The sequence below is a fragment of the Rhinolophus sinicus genome, chromosome 15, assembly GCF_057876585.1.
Source record: "Rhinolophus sinicus isolate RSI-liver-muscle chromosome 15, RSI-T2T, whole genome shotgun sequence".
Classification (NCBI taxonomy): Eukaryota; Metazoa; Chordata; class Mammalia; order Chiroptera; family Rhinolophidae; genus Rhinolophus; species Rhinolophus sinicus.
In genome coordinates this window covers 71,251-84,431 of record NC_142515.1, presented here as the reverse complement: position 1 = coordinate 84,431, position 13,181 = coordinate 71,251, and the positions used below count along the sequence as shown (strand labels likewise).

At 50.2% G+C, this 13,181-nt stretch overlaps 1 protein-coding gene across 2 annotated transcripts; it reads left to right on the top strand.

The window, feature by feature from the left end:
* Nucleotides 1-1,223: 1,223 nt before the first annotated feature.
* On the top strand, nt 1,224-12,539 carry CYP2E1 (cytochrome P450 family 2 subfamily E member 1). 2 transcript variants are annotated; one of them, XM_074338729.2, is made up of 9 exons: nt 1,224-1,443; nt 2,389-2,573; nt 4,927-5,105; nt 5,389-5,549; nt 6,009-6,185; nt 7,192-7,333; nt 10,620-10,807; nt 11,278-11,419; nt 12,199-12,539. In XM_074338729.2, the coding sequence occupies exons 1-9, from the start codon at nt 1,267-1,269 to the stop codon at nt 12,381-12,383; spliced, it is 1,536 nt and encodes a 511-aa protein (XP_074194830.2). In that variant the 5' UTR covers nt 1,224-1,266; the 3' UTR covers nt 12,384-12,539. The 2 variants fall into 2 exon arrangements, with proteins under 2 accessions (XP_074194830.2, XP_019583895.3); XM_019728336.3 differs by having other exon boundaries at nt 1,225-1,443; nt 2,389-2,548; nt 4,956-5,105.
* Nucleotides 12,540-13,181: the final 642 nt, after the last annotated feature.

The following is a 13,181-nucleotide window of genomic DNA, read 5'->3' as shown; positions in this document are numbered from 1 at the left end:
TGTGACTCGGGAGAGGTTCTGTATCTGTATGGGATCCACTCCTGGCTCCAACTTGATTTACATAACATGCAACGGTGGCCATACCCAGTTTAAATGCACCTTCCCCCACCCCAACAGAAAAAGCCAAATGCAATGGAAGATTCCATTACAGGACAAAGCAATTTACATCCTGGTTAGAAAATATAAAACTTCAGATGAAACAAAGACTCAAAGCAGAAGTCTCCAGCAGACTCTGCCCAGCCCACTCTGCCCTCCTCTTACTTTAATAAATCTTCCTTCTGTATTTCTACCTGCCTTGTGAATTTTTCACAATGCACGAGCTAACAACCTTGCTATTGATCCGATGTTCAGAGAATTAAACAGCACCACCTGACACAGTCAGCATGTAATTGATGTTGGCTTGCATAAATCCTACCCCAGACAAGCACATGAAAACAACCTTAATCCTCCTCAGCCAACCAGAATCAAAGGGAGGTAGTCCCCCATCCCCCATTCTGACCTATGTGTTGGTGACCCTGGACTTTATTTACTGATGCGGGCAAAAAAGTGGTGCTGTAATAAATCTACTGAAAGTGACCTCATGAATTCCTAACTGGGCAGGTCATGGGGGGTAGTCCCTCCTTAGGCCCGTAACTTCTTTACTAAAAGGTTCATGTTCACTCAAGCCAGCCCCTGTCCACTATTCTTGTGTATGTAGGTTAACACACCTTTGAAATGCCATCTTCTGTTCAGCGATCTTCTGTTCAGACTCCTCAGAGGTGCAACCACCCTCAAGAGAGCACATGATCTTCTTAATTGTCCTGTAATCGCACTCCCCTTGCTTTCTCCCACCTCCATTTAAACTTGCTATATGCCCTCCGTAATTCTAAATGCATAAAAGAAGCTGCACACTGTCGTTCTCGGAAGCACTTTTCTCAGCCTGTTGAGATGTTGCTTCCAGGTGTATCCTCTGTTGAGCTCAAATGAATTTGTATACAAATTCTCTACAGGTTGGGGTGTCCTTATGTAAACAGCGACATGGGTGCAGATGCCAGCACTGTTGACAGAGCCAGGTATTGTCGGGCCTGGATGACGCTTCTGAGACACAATCACTACAGGAATTAGCCTTTGAAGTGACAGCAAACAGCAGCTAATGATAAACTAGCATCTCGGGCCAGAAGAAAGGGCACTGGGTGGCTGGTCACCCTCCCTTTCAAGGGTGCATTATAAAAGCTCTGCCTTTCTGCAGAAGTGTCCCCAGAACTCGGCAGAGCCCCCAACGGCACCATGTCTGCCCTGAGTGTCACAGTGGCCCTGCTGGTGTGGATGGCCAGCCTGCTGGTCATCTCCATCTGGAAGCAGGTCTACAGCAGCTGGAAACTGCCCCCCGGTCCCTTCCCACTGCCCATCATTGGGAACATGTTCCAGATTGAAATCAGTAATATTCCCAAATCCTTCAGCAAGGTAAGAGAAATACTGTTCATTTGGTAGAGGAAAATTTGGGAATTAGATGTACTATGTGTGCATTCTCCCCATTGTCAGACAAATTGTTCTGAATTAACAGTAGCATCCAAGACTGATATTCAGAATGTGTACTAATGGTCCAGCTTGGGCGTGGAGCCCTCAAATGGGCATTGGCCCTGGCCAGCCCTGGGGGGCCCTGCTTGAGCTGAGTGTCAACTGCCTTGTCATTGGATGGCTTGTGTGGCAGCGGCTGATGTTGCCCCTGCGATGCAAGGAGGGCCCTGCATTCACACCGGATACACCCTTCCTGGGTGTCACTCACAGTCCTCTGAGTATGTCCAAGAACAGAGTAAAAAGTGAAGTGTTTGTTTGAGAAACCGGCCTGCTACCTCCTCCTACGTCGGGAGCATGACTGAGCTAACAAACGTAAAAATGAAATGAGTTGATAAATCTATTAAATGAGTTAATACCTAAGAGAATGCCACAAGGCACAGGGCAGGCTTGGGAAGTGTTTGAGTTAAGGGAGGTGTTGACGGTGCTTTATGTGCCACGGAGGACGGGCTCGCAGGGGTCAGGATGGTGCTGGGCTCTGGGTCCTCCTGCAGTGCACTGGGGCCCAGGACCTTGCCTGGGGACAGCAAATAGTGAAGCTAACGGACAGATGTGGGCAAAGTGGCCTCAGGGGAGGGACGGGGAAGCTGGCCCAGTAGGAGGGGTACTAGCCACACCAAGGTGAGTGTGGCCAGCTGTGCCGGTGTGCAGGTGCACTGGAGCAAGGCTCCTTTCGGAAGAAAGCCATCTGGGGATGGTCCTCTCAAGTCGGGCTTGACAAGGACAGTCTTTTCCCAGGTCCCTCTGGGTTCTCTTGGTCCATAGCAATGGCTTTGGGGGTCCTCTTCTCCCCAGGGCCCCGGTGGCCTCACTTTCTGCTTGCTGGTCTGGCAGATGGCAGAGCAGTACGGGCCGGTATTTACCTTGCACCTGGGCTCCTTTCGCGTGGTGGTCCTGTATGGCTACCAGGCTGTGAGGGAGGTGCTGCTACAACACAAGGATGACTTTTCCGGCCGAGCGGAATTCTTCATGATGCATCAGCACAAGGACAGAGGTACCTCCCTCTTCTTGGTGCCGAGGTGGGTGCATGGGCCTGGCAGGTGCTGAAACGACAGCCACACAGCAAAGGCAGAAAGGTAAAGCGATGCTCAGACAATTCAGGTGATGGTTGGTGCAGTCATTCATTCAGTCATCACTCAGTGTGTATTTTCGCGGAAACTTCTATGTGAGGTTGTACCCCAAATGACTAGGACCTCCAGCACCCACACTCTGAGCAGCAGGACAGACATTTTAGCAGAGAAATACGACAGAGGGCGAGTGATGCTTGTGAAGGGTGAGCATGCCTTCCTTGTGCAGACCTTTCAGCTTGCGGGCCCTCAGCCTCCTCTGATCTTGGGAGCAATTCCTGCTCAAGGCTTCAAATGGCCATTGAGGCTCCCCCCCCGCCCCCCAATGATGGGCACCGAAACCTGCTGGATTCTGAGTAGGTCCGCAGGGCTTTGCTCAGCTGAAGTCTGTGTTCTCCATTGAGGGGCCAACAATATCCACCAGGGGGTCTTCTCAGACCAGGAAGGGGGTTCTAAGTGCAGTCCCAGCCCAGAATGAGACTTCCAGTGGTGCCATCTCACCTGTCTTCACAGCCCTGAGTCCCCTCATCCAGAAAACGCTCGTGTCACCTCCTGCAGGGAAGAGGGCTGGGGTCTTGGGGTTTAACTGGTCCTTGTCTGAGAACTCTGACCCCAGACCCCGCCTTCTGTGTCTCCTGGGATGTTCTGGAGCTCATGTGGGCACCTGCTTAGTGGGGGCTCCTTCCTTCAGCTCTCGTCTCCAAATGCTCACTGCCCCCACTTGCTGCTCTCCGCCCCCCCATCCTCCGACTGCCCCTGCTTATTTTTCAGGTGTTCACTGTTGCTTTAGGTTTTAGGGTGATGCCAAAGCAGATTAGGAATAAACACAGTGTCTCACCCACCCTACAAAACCTGGATGCCTTTAGGTCTTCCTGAATCAATTTTGGTGACAAGCCTCAAAAAACCTTCATCCATTTTATGTAAAAATTTCAAAATGATGCAGTTACAGTTGGGCACAGTGTTCGCATGGTGTTCTTGCCTTAGTTTTCCAGTCTACGTCTCCAAGGTTACATTCTGTCACAATCAATGGCCTTGGATTTTCCCTCTTGGACATTGTGGATTTTTTTTACTTTTTTGGGTTTTACTCAAGCAGCTCTTGTCCTTGTTCCAGAGAGCACTTATCTGCCACCTGGTCCAAGTCATGGGCCCCTGGATACAGCCAGGCAGGGCCCAGCACCCACATTCCACAGGCTACACTTACGGGGGCTTCACCTGGGTGCTCCAAAGCCCTGTTTTCATGTATCTCACCTGGCCCAGAGTTGACCCTGACCATCTGCCAGGACCTGGACATGGGACATATCTGTACCCCAGGGACAGTGACATGAATGTTCATTATTAGCATGATATTGTGCCAAAAGAACTGTACTCACCACTCAGTCTTCATAAAGCATGGAGACAGAAGCCACTGTTGGCTCCGTGTCAGCCTGTTAGGGGTCCCAAACAATGCTGGCGCCTCTGCGTTCTCTCTCTGTCTCTGTCTCCCTGTATCTCTGTGTCTCTGTCTTTGTTTCTTTCTGTGTCTGTTTCTGCCTGTCTCTCTGTCTGTCTCTGTATTTGTCTCTCTCTGTCTCTCCTCAAATTTTTCTCCATCTTCCATCTGTACCCTGCTATACCACTCATCTCTGTGACATTTTAAATCACCTGCCCCCTAGCACACTGCCCTCAGTGGCTGGCCTCCTGCCTCCTGGGCGACACTCTGGTCCCCACCCCACCCCTCTTGGATCACCCAGCCAGCTGATCCCTTGGAAACCTCGTGTTTGGGTCCCATGTCCCCAGGCCCGCACCCTGGCAACCAGGACTCTGCCCAGTGTCCTTGCGGCGCACGACGCAAAGCCCCCGGAACATGTGGCTCAGACACACGGAGTGGAACCCAGGACCACTGTGTTGAACTTGGTGCAGGGCCACAGGCCCCTGTCCCGGACCTGTCAGATGTGGTTCCCGAGCTGGGGGCCTGTGACCCTGACACTGTAGCAAGGACACTTTGTGAAGCCAGAGAGCTGCGACTGGAGATATTTGGGGCGTAAGGGTTAAAAATCGGTGACAACAGAATGGCTTTCCAGGAATTTCGTCAGCAGACAGGAAAAAGGTGGGAAGCATAGTTCAATTTCACTCGGGGAGAGCAGGCAAAGTGGAAAAGGAGCGACAGTGAGTTGCTGGAGTGAACGCGAGGGCTCCCAAGGGGGTGGGTGTAAGCGCGACGGGGACAGGAACCGCAGGCGCAGGCGGGCAGGCTCCCAGCGTGGCTCCGTGTCCTTTCCCGCGCGCCTCACTGCCGCCCCCTGGCGCCCGCTCTGCGTGGTGGCAGCAACTGCTCTGCCGCTCCCTCTTCCTTAGGTATAATTTTCAATGATGGCCCGACCTGGAAGGACATCCGGCGGCTTTCCCTGAGCACCCTGCGTGACTTCGGGATGGGGAAGCAGGGCAACGAGCACAGGATCCAGAAGGAGGCCCAGTTCCTGCTGGAGGCGCTCCGGCAGACCAAGGGTGCGTGTGGCTGCCGGGCCTCCCGAGTCCCCGCGCCCCGCCCTGGCTGGGCTCCCCCGACCCCGGGGTGGGGGCACCCGGACAGCCCGCGGGAAGGCGTGTTCACCCTCGGACACCATTTCACGGCTCCGTGAATAACCGAAAAGTGAAGAAGTCCGCGTGGGTGCCAATATCCCAATCTCTTGGGAATGGTCGCGGTTTTCAGGGCGTCTCCTCCCAGGCGCGGGTGCGTATTCGCCCACAGACCAAGGGGCCGCCCTGTCACCTCGCACCTGTCTTCCAGGCCAGCCTTTCGACCCCACCTTCCTCCTCGGCTGCGCCCCCTTCAACGTCATTTCTGACATCCTCTTCCGCCAGCGATTTGGCTACCGCGACGAGTCGGGCCTGAGGCTGCGGCGTATGCTCCACGACAACTTCTATCTGCTGAGCACTGGCTGGCTGCAGGTGAAGGCACCGCGCTGGTCGTGAGTCTGTGCTCACCTTCCACCCAGAGTTTTCCTTAGAAAAGGGAGAAGGGAAATCCGGGTTATGTGGGCAGACAGGCATGCAGGAGCCAGCACTGCTGCTCCGAGCATTTTTCTGGGGATGCCAACGGCCCCATGCTGCCCCTGGACACTTACCGTTTCACTCTGTAAAATCAGTCCCCACCAGATATATGACACATGCGCGTCTGTGTTCACATTCCCCACAGAACGCACCCCACCTAATGCCGCACCTTGAGTGCCCCAAGAGATGCCGTGGGCCCAAATACTATAAATAATACAATACCGACAGCCATACATTTAGATTTGGAGAAACTTATTAGTTTAGTACACAACATTATGTTGCATCCAGGGAAAAAAACCAAACATATATAGTAAGATCTCTCTCTCTCTCTCTCTCGTTCTCTCTCTCTCTCTCCAGATTTATAATATTTTTCCAACCTTTGTACACTACCTGCCTGGAAGCCATAGAAAAGTAATGAAAAATGTGTCTGAAATAAAAAACTATGTTTTAGAAAGAGTGAAGGAGCACCATAAGTCACTGGACCCCAGCTGCCCCCGAGACTTCATCGATTGCCTGCTCATGGAGATGGAGAAGGTACCCTTGCCACACAGCCTGTAAAGTCAAGTGCAGTTGTTAGGAGATAGAGGTGGGGGGCAGATTGATATTATGACCTGCACTGCTGGTGCCCAAACTGCCTTCACTGGGCACATTGTGATGCTTTTAGTTTCACACAAGCACACTGCCTTCAGCACAACCACCACACGCTGCTCCCACACCAGTCGACAGTTTGCCTGCCTGACCTTCACCACCACTGCACTGGCCACCACACTGCTCAACAGGACAGTCTTTCTTGGGGAACAGTCTGGACTGTTCAGTGGGACTGGGTTTGTGGGCCCCTCACATTGGCTGCCTGCAGTCCTTGCTTCCTAACCATGGCCACGTCCCATATGAGGAGAGGCCCTCAGCATTCCTCATCAGTACATAAACCCCAATTTGGACCCAGGTCCCAGGCCAACCCAGCATCTGCCCCAGCTCAGGTTGGTGAAGACTCTCCTTCTTCCTTTGATGTCACTGGTGGCTCGCACACAGCATGTGACTCCACATCTGATTTCCCTAGATGACGGCCTGTTTGTATCTGAGAAACCCGTCCAGCAGTTGGGCCCCTCACTGCCCTTCCAGGTGTCTGGGTCCCAGGGACATCCCTCCCTCCTGGGACCCAAAGGCACTGGTTGTGGTGGCTGAAGGTGGCTGAGCGCAGCTCCTGCGACTCTTGGGTTGTTAGCAGAGGCCCCACAGCTCAGCCCTGGACAACAGGAGGTCATAGCACAGGACCAGGAAGAGCCTCACCCCCAAGATGGCCCCCAAGGCTATGGAAGGGGCACAGTCCCTCCTGAGGCTAGTTTTCTGGGAGCCGGGGTATCTCTGGCTGCTCAACGGAGATGACTGTGTCTCCACAACACAGCCTGTGCACACCTGCCTCTCCTCCCTGTGGAGCTGGCAGGGCTGCTGGGCTCTCTGCTATGGGGGACACAAGGGTCTATTTCTTGTTCACCAGAAGATGTCCCTTTATCAACTTCCTGTCTGTCTCTAACATCTTCAGGAAAAACACAGTGCAGAGCCTGTGTACACCTTGGACAGCATTGCTGTGACCGTGGCCGACCTGTTGTTTGCTGGGACAGTGACCACCAGCACAACTCTGAGATACGGGCTCCTGATTCTCATGAAGTACCCGGACGTCGCAGGTATGTCAAGTGACAGGCAAGGACGCCTGGGCTGTGCGGCTATCACACCTGACCGGTCAGCATAGAGTGTTTAGGCTTCAGCTTTCTGTCTGCAAAATGGGAACTGGCATTGCTTGTTAACCATTGCAGGACTGGCACTTGGGTTTGATGGGCGAGTTCTTTGAGGGGAAGTGCGCTTGTACATGACCTTGGCTTCTGCCCCACCCCCACCCTGACCCTACCATGGTGCTGGCAACTGTGACTCAGGCGACCCCAGATGCAACAGAGGTGCCCACCATCCCAGGGACCCTGGCAGCACCGCCCACAACCGCTGTGACACCGGCAGCAGCACAAGAATAAACACAGAAAGGCACCTGCGGCACCTCTGGCAGAGGCAGTGAAGGGTGGAAAGTGCAGGCTGTCAGAGCGGGAGATAACGCAGGTAGGAGAAACCAAAAACGTGTGCTGTAGCGCCACCTACTGGTAAACAGAAGAAAGGCCTGTAATGGTCAACCTGTTGAACTCACAAAGTTGACCAAGCCTTACCTAAAAAAGAGAAGTGTTTGCTACTGCAAATGCAGGGCAGAGGGACAACCCGTCCACCACCATGATAAACCATGGTAACATGATATTACAGAAAGTGACAATTCTCCAGAAACCAAACTAAAAATCACAGAGGATTGTGATCTAACTGGTAGCAAATTTAACATATCTGTCATGAAGAAACTCAACAAGCTGCAAGAAAACTCAGAAAGACCATTCAATGAGCTCAGGAAAAATTGAGGAAGACACAAGTAAATGGAAAGGTATCCTGTGCTCATGGATTGGAAGAATTAACATTGTTAAAATGTCCGTACTACCTAAAGCAATCTACAGATTCAATGCAATCCATATCAAAATCTGCACGTCATTTTTCACAGATACAGAACAAAAAATCCTAACATTTGTATGGAAACAAGAAAGACCCCAAATAGCCAAAGCAATCCAGAGAAAAAATAACAAAGCCGAAGGTATCACACTTCCTGATTTCAAACCATACTACAAAGCTGTAGTAACCAACACAGTGTAGTCCTGGCAGAAAAACAGACACACAGATCAATGGAACAGATTCAAGAGCCCAGAAATAAATCCACACATATATGGACAAATAACATACAACAAAGGAGCCAAGAAGATACCATGGAGAAACGACAGTCTCTTCAATAAATAGTGTTGGGAAAACTGGACCACCACATGTGAAAGAATGAAACTAGTCCACCACCTTCTACTAAAGTTACCTCTAAATGGATTAAAGACGTGAACATAAAACTTGAAACAATAAAACATACAAAAGAAAACATAGGTGGTGGTAAGCTCATTGACACTGGTCTTGATGATGTTTTTGTAGATTTGACTTTAATAATTCAAACAGGCAAGGGAAACAAAAATAGAAATAATCAAGTAAATGCAAATCAAAACCACAATGAGATTCGCACCTCTTAGGATGGCTATTACCAAAAAGACAAGAAATAACTAGTGTTGGTGAGGATGTGGAGAAAAGGGAACCCTTGTGCACTGTTGGTCGGAATGCAGATTGGTGCAGCTGCCATGGAAAACAATATAGAGAGTCCTCAAAAAATTAAAAATCTAACTACCATATGATTCAGCTACCCCACTTCTGGGTATTTATCTGAAGAATATTAAAATGGGGCTGGCCCGGTGGCTCAAGCAGTTAGAGCACCGTGCTCCTAACACCGACATCGCCAGTTCAATTCCCACATGGGCCAGTGAGCTGAGCCTTCTACAGCTAAGACCGTGAACAATGTCTCTCCCTGGAGCTGGGCTACGGTGAGCAGCCGGAGGTCGGTGTGAGTTGCTGTGTGCTGACGTGTGTGCTACCGTGATTGGCCGTGCTGGCTAGCAGTCATGAGGGGCCATCAGCTGACGTGAGCTACCGTGAGATGCTGTGAGCAGCTGACAAATGACCTGGACCGACTGCCTCAGCTGGATGGAGCGCAAGGCTCATAATATCAGCATGGGCCAGGGAGCTGCGACCTACAACTAGACTAAGAAACAATGGCTTAAAAACTGGGGATGGGGCCGGCCCGGTGGCTCAGGCAGTTAGAGCTCCATGCTCTTAACTCCGTAGGCTGGCGGTTCGATTCCCACATGGGCCAGTAGGCTCTCAACGACAAGGTTGCCAGTTCAATTCCTTGAGTCCCGCAAGGGATGGTGGGCTCTGGCCCCTGCAACTAAGATTGAACATAGCACCTTGAGCTGAGCTGCCGCTGAGCTGCCGCTGAGCTGTTGCTGAGCTGCCGCTGAATTCCCAGATGGCCCAATTGATTGGAGTGCGTCCTCTCAACCACAAGTTTGCCGGTTCGACTCCCACAAGGGATGGTGGCCTGCGCCCCCTGCAACTAGCAACGGCAACTGGACCTGGAGCTGAGCTGCGCCCTCCACAACTAAGACTGAAAGGACAACAACTTGACTTGGAAAAAAGTCCTGGAAGTACACACTGTTCCCCAATAAAGTCCTGTTCCCCTTCCCCAATAAAATCTTAAAAAAAAAAACCCCACAAAAAACGGGGATGGGTAGGGTAGGGGGAAAAGAATATTAAAATGCTAATTTAAAAATATATGCATCTCTACATTAATTGCAGCATTATTTACAACAACCAAGATATGGAAATAACCTAGGTGTCCATCAGTGACTGGATGGATAAAGAAGATGGAATGGAATATTATTAAGCCATAAAAAGGATGTAATCTTGCCATTTGCAACAACATGGGTGCACCTTTAAGTTACTATATGCCAAATGAACTGAGTCAGATGGAGAAAGATGGACAAATACCATATGATTTCTCATATGTGGAATATTAAAAAACAGAACAAATAAACTCATAGAAACAGACCAAAGATCAATGGTTACCAGAGGGAAAAGGGGGTGAAGGGGGGAGTGAAGTGGGTAAAGGGAGTCAATTGTATGGTGATGGTGGAAAGTATACTTTTGGTGGTGAGCACAACATACAGATGGCGATTTTTAATGTTGTACACCAAAAACTTATATAATGCTATAAAACAATGTTACCTCAGTAAAAGATAAAAAAGATAATGGAGGCCAAAACATGCTGTAGACTATAGCGTCATAGAGCTTAGCTCTTAGTGGCATTTATGGAGCGGTTATCCAACAGTCCAGAGTACCTGGGGCACCCTAAAGCACTGCTCAGAGAGCTCCATAAACATCTATTGGGTGATCGGGTGGATGGATGGATGTTGAGTAAGCCTGGAGTCAATCCTTTACATCTGTCCATTCATATCTTGGCAGAGAAACTTCATGAGGAAATTGATAGGGTGATTGGACCAAGCCGCATCCCTGCCATCAAGGACAGGCTGGAGATGCCCTACACGGATGCCGTGGTGCATGAGATTATGCGGTTCATCAACCTCGTGCCTTCCAACGTGTACCACAAAGCCAACCGTGACACGGTGTTCAGAGGATACGTGATCCCCAAGGTCAGATGTGAGCCTAGACTGCACTCCCTGAGCACCATTCTAGCAGCTGTGCAGGTATCCTGCCAGGGAACATGATGGGGGATCCAAGGGAACCTCCTTATGGCAGATGTGGCCGAACGGTGGGGGCTGGGCCAGCAGAGTGCTGCCTCCCCAGCAGTCCTCACATGGACCCAGTGAGCACAGAAACGGAGGAAATACAGAAAAGGGACTCATCAGATAGTGCCAGGTCTTTGTGGTGTATTCTGACACCAGAAACCAACAACAGTAACATCCAGCTCTGGAGTAACTCTTCTGAAAAGATCAGCACTCTCATCACTATTTTGCCCTGAACACTGACGCTTTCTGTCTCGTCCGTAAGCAAACGCCTTCCCCGACTTGAATCATATAATCTTTGTCAGGTGAAATGCAAGACAACTGGCTTCCACATCAAAGGCCATGGTTTTTGCTAACTTGACTTTCATTCCTTCTAGGGCACAATCATAATTCCAACACTGGACTCCCTCTTGTATGACAAACAAGAATTCGCTGATCCAGAGCAGTTTAAGCCAGAGCACTTTCTGAATGAAAATGGAAAGTTCAAGTACAGTGACCATTTCAAGGCATTTTCCGCAGGTAAGAAGAGTTCAAATGTAGCACCTTCCTCAGGGATTTGTCCCAAATTCCTGCCCTCTGCTCCATGTGTGATCTGCCTTCATCCCACACCTACATCATGTCCCACTTCTCTCACCGACATGACCCAAATGTGTTCTTCCCTGTTCAGAGAGGTTAAGTGACATCTTTTCACCAGAAATACTGGGAGTGAGGTGTTGTGGATGAATTATTCTTCCATACAGTGGATATTTCACTTTCAGGGCTAAAACTCTTTATCTGTTTAATAGGACCTACTGAAAAATCTTTCAAAACTGTATTACCTAATTCTCAATAGGATTACTAGACAAAATCTAATGTTTGGTTATCTGGGCTCATCATAGGACCATCCAGCCTTCTTTGAGCTGTGACTCAGTGTCCCCCTCTTGGACCGTTGGCCTTCTTCCCACGGTCTTCCCTCTGGTGTTGATGTGAGGGCCAGGCCTATGGCCAACCCACAACTTTCACACCAATGTTGCAGCATTGACCTTTTTCATGTAGGACACTGGGGTGAGCTTGGGGTAGGCAGGGACCATGCTCCAATCCAGCATCGGTTTATGCAGCCAAGTCCAAGTGACTAAGGTTTGTGAAGGCTGGACCCTGGTGTTCTTATACTGAAATCCACCCTGTGCTTCCTTTCAATGGCAGAGAGGGGTTCATTCTGCATAGGGTGGCATTTTGCCCACAGCATCCTCCTCCCTGGCTCCTGAGCTGCTGTCTCCAAAAGCTGTCCCAGTGTCTCATGCACACTATTGTCACTCTAGGAAAGCGGGTGTGTGTCGGAGAAGGCCTGGCTCGCATGGAGTTGTTCCTGTTCTTGGCCGCCATGTTGCAACACTTCCGCTTGAAGTCTCTTGTTGACCCCAAGGATATTGACCTCAGCCCTATCGTGAATGGGTTTGGCAGCATCCCACCCCAATACGAATTCTGTGTCATTCCCCGTTCATGAGTGTGAGGCCCGTGCACTCTGAAGATGGTAAAATGGGCATGCCAGAAGCCGCTTTCTTTGTGCAGAGTACCAGGCTGAGCAGGTTATGTATGCAAAGCGCGACACACTGAAAGCTGTGTGTATGTCCTGAATAAAACGAGTCATATTTCAAAGCCAGCATCCTCCAATCTCTCTCTGACCAACCCCCCCGCCTCTCTCTTGTAGGGATCCTCTGATAACCTTGGGCTCTCTCAGATAACCAGGATAATCTCATCTCAGGACCCTTAATCACATATTCAGAGTCCCATTTGCTGTGTAAGGTAACGTGTTCACACGCTCTGTGATTAGGATGTGATTGTCACTGGGTATATCGTTCTACGAACCCACTTTCCACCCCATCCCCCATGGGGCGTGACCAAAATCCAACTTTGACAGACTGGCAAATCAGCAAACTGAAGACAGCTGCCACTGCCTGAGAGGGGTCTGTCCTCATCATCAGAACTATGCAGTGGTGATGCTGCTGCCAACAGAAAAATGTAACGCTGCTTCGGGGATTTCAATCTGAAGAATATCTTAGGAAAACTCTGAAGTACTCAAAAGTGATGGAAAAAAGTTGGGAGGAGAATGGATGCCTTTGAGCATGAACATTTAACTGATCTGGGCAATGGCATTTGGCTGTTAACAGTCTGTTAACAGACCAGGAAGTCAAACTAAGGAAGTTTCCAAACTGTGTATTTACATGCTGATTGACCGAGCCTCCGCGATGACAAGTCTTGTTGTCTCCTCAAGGGTGAGCACTGCCCAGGAAGTACTATTACC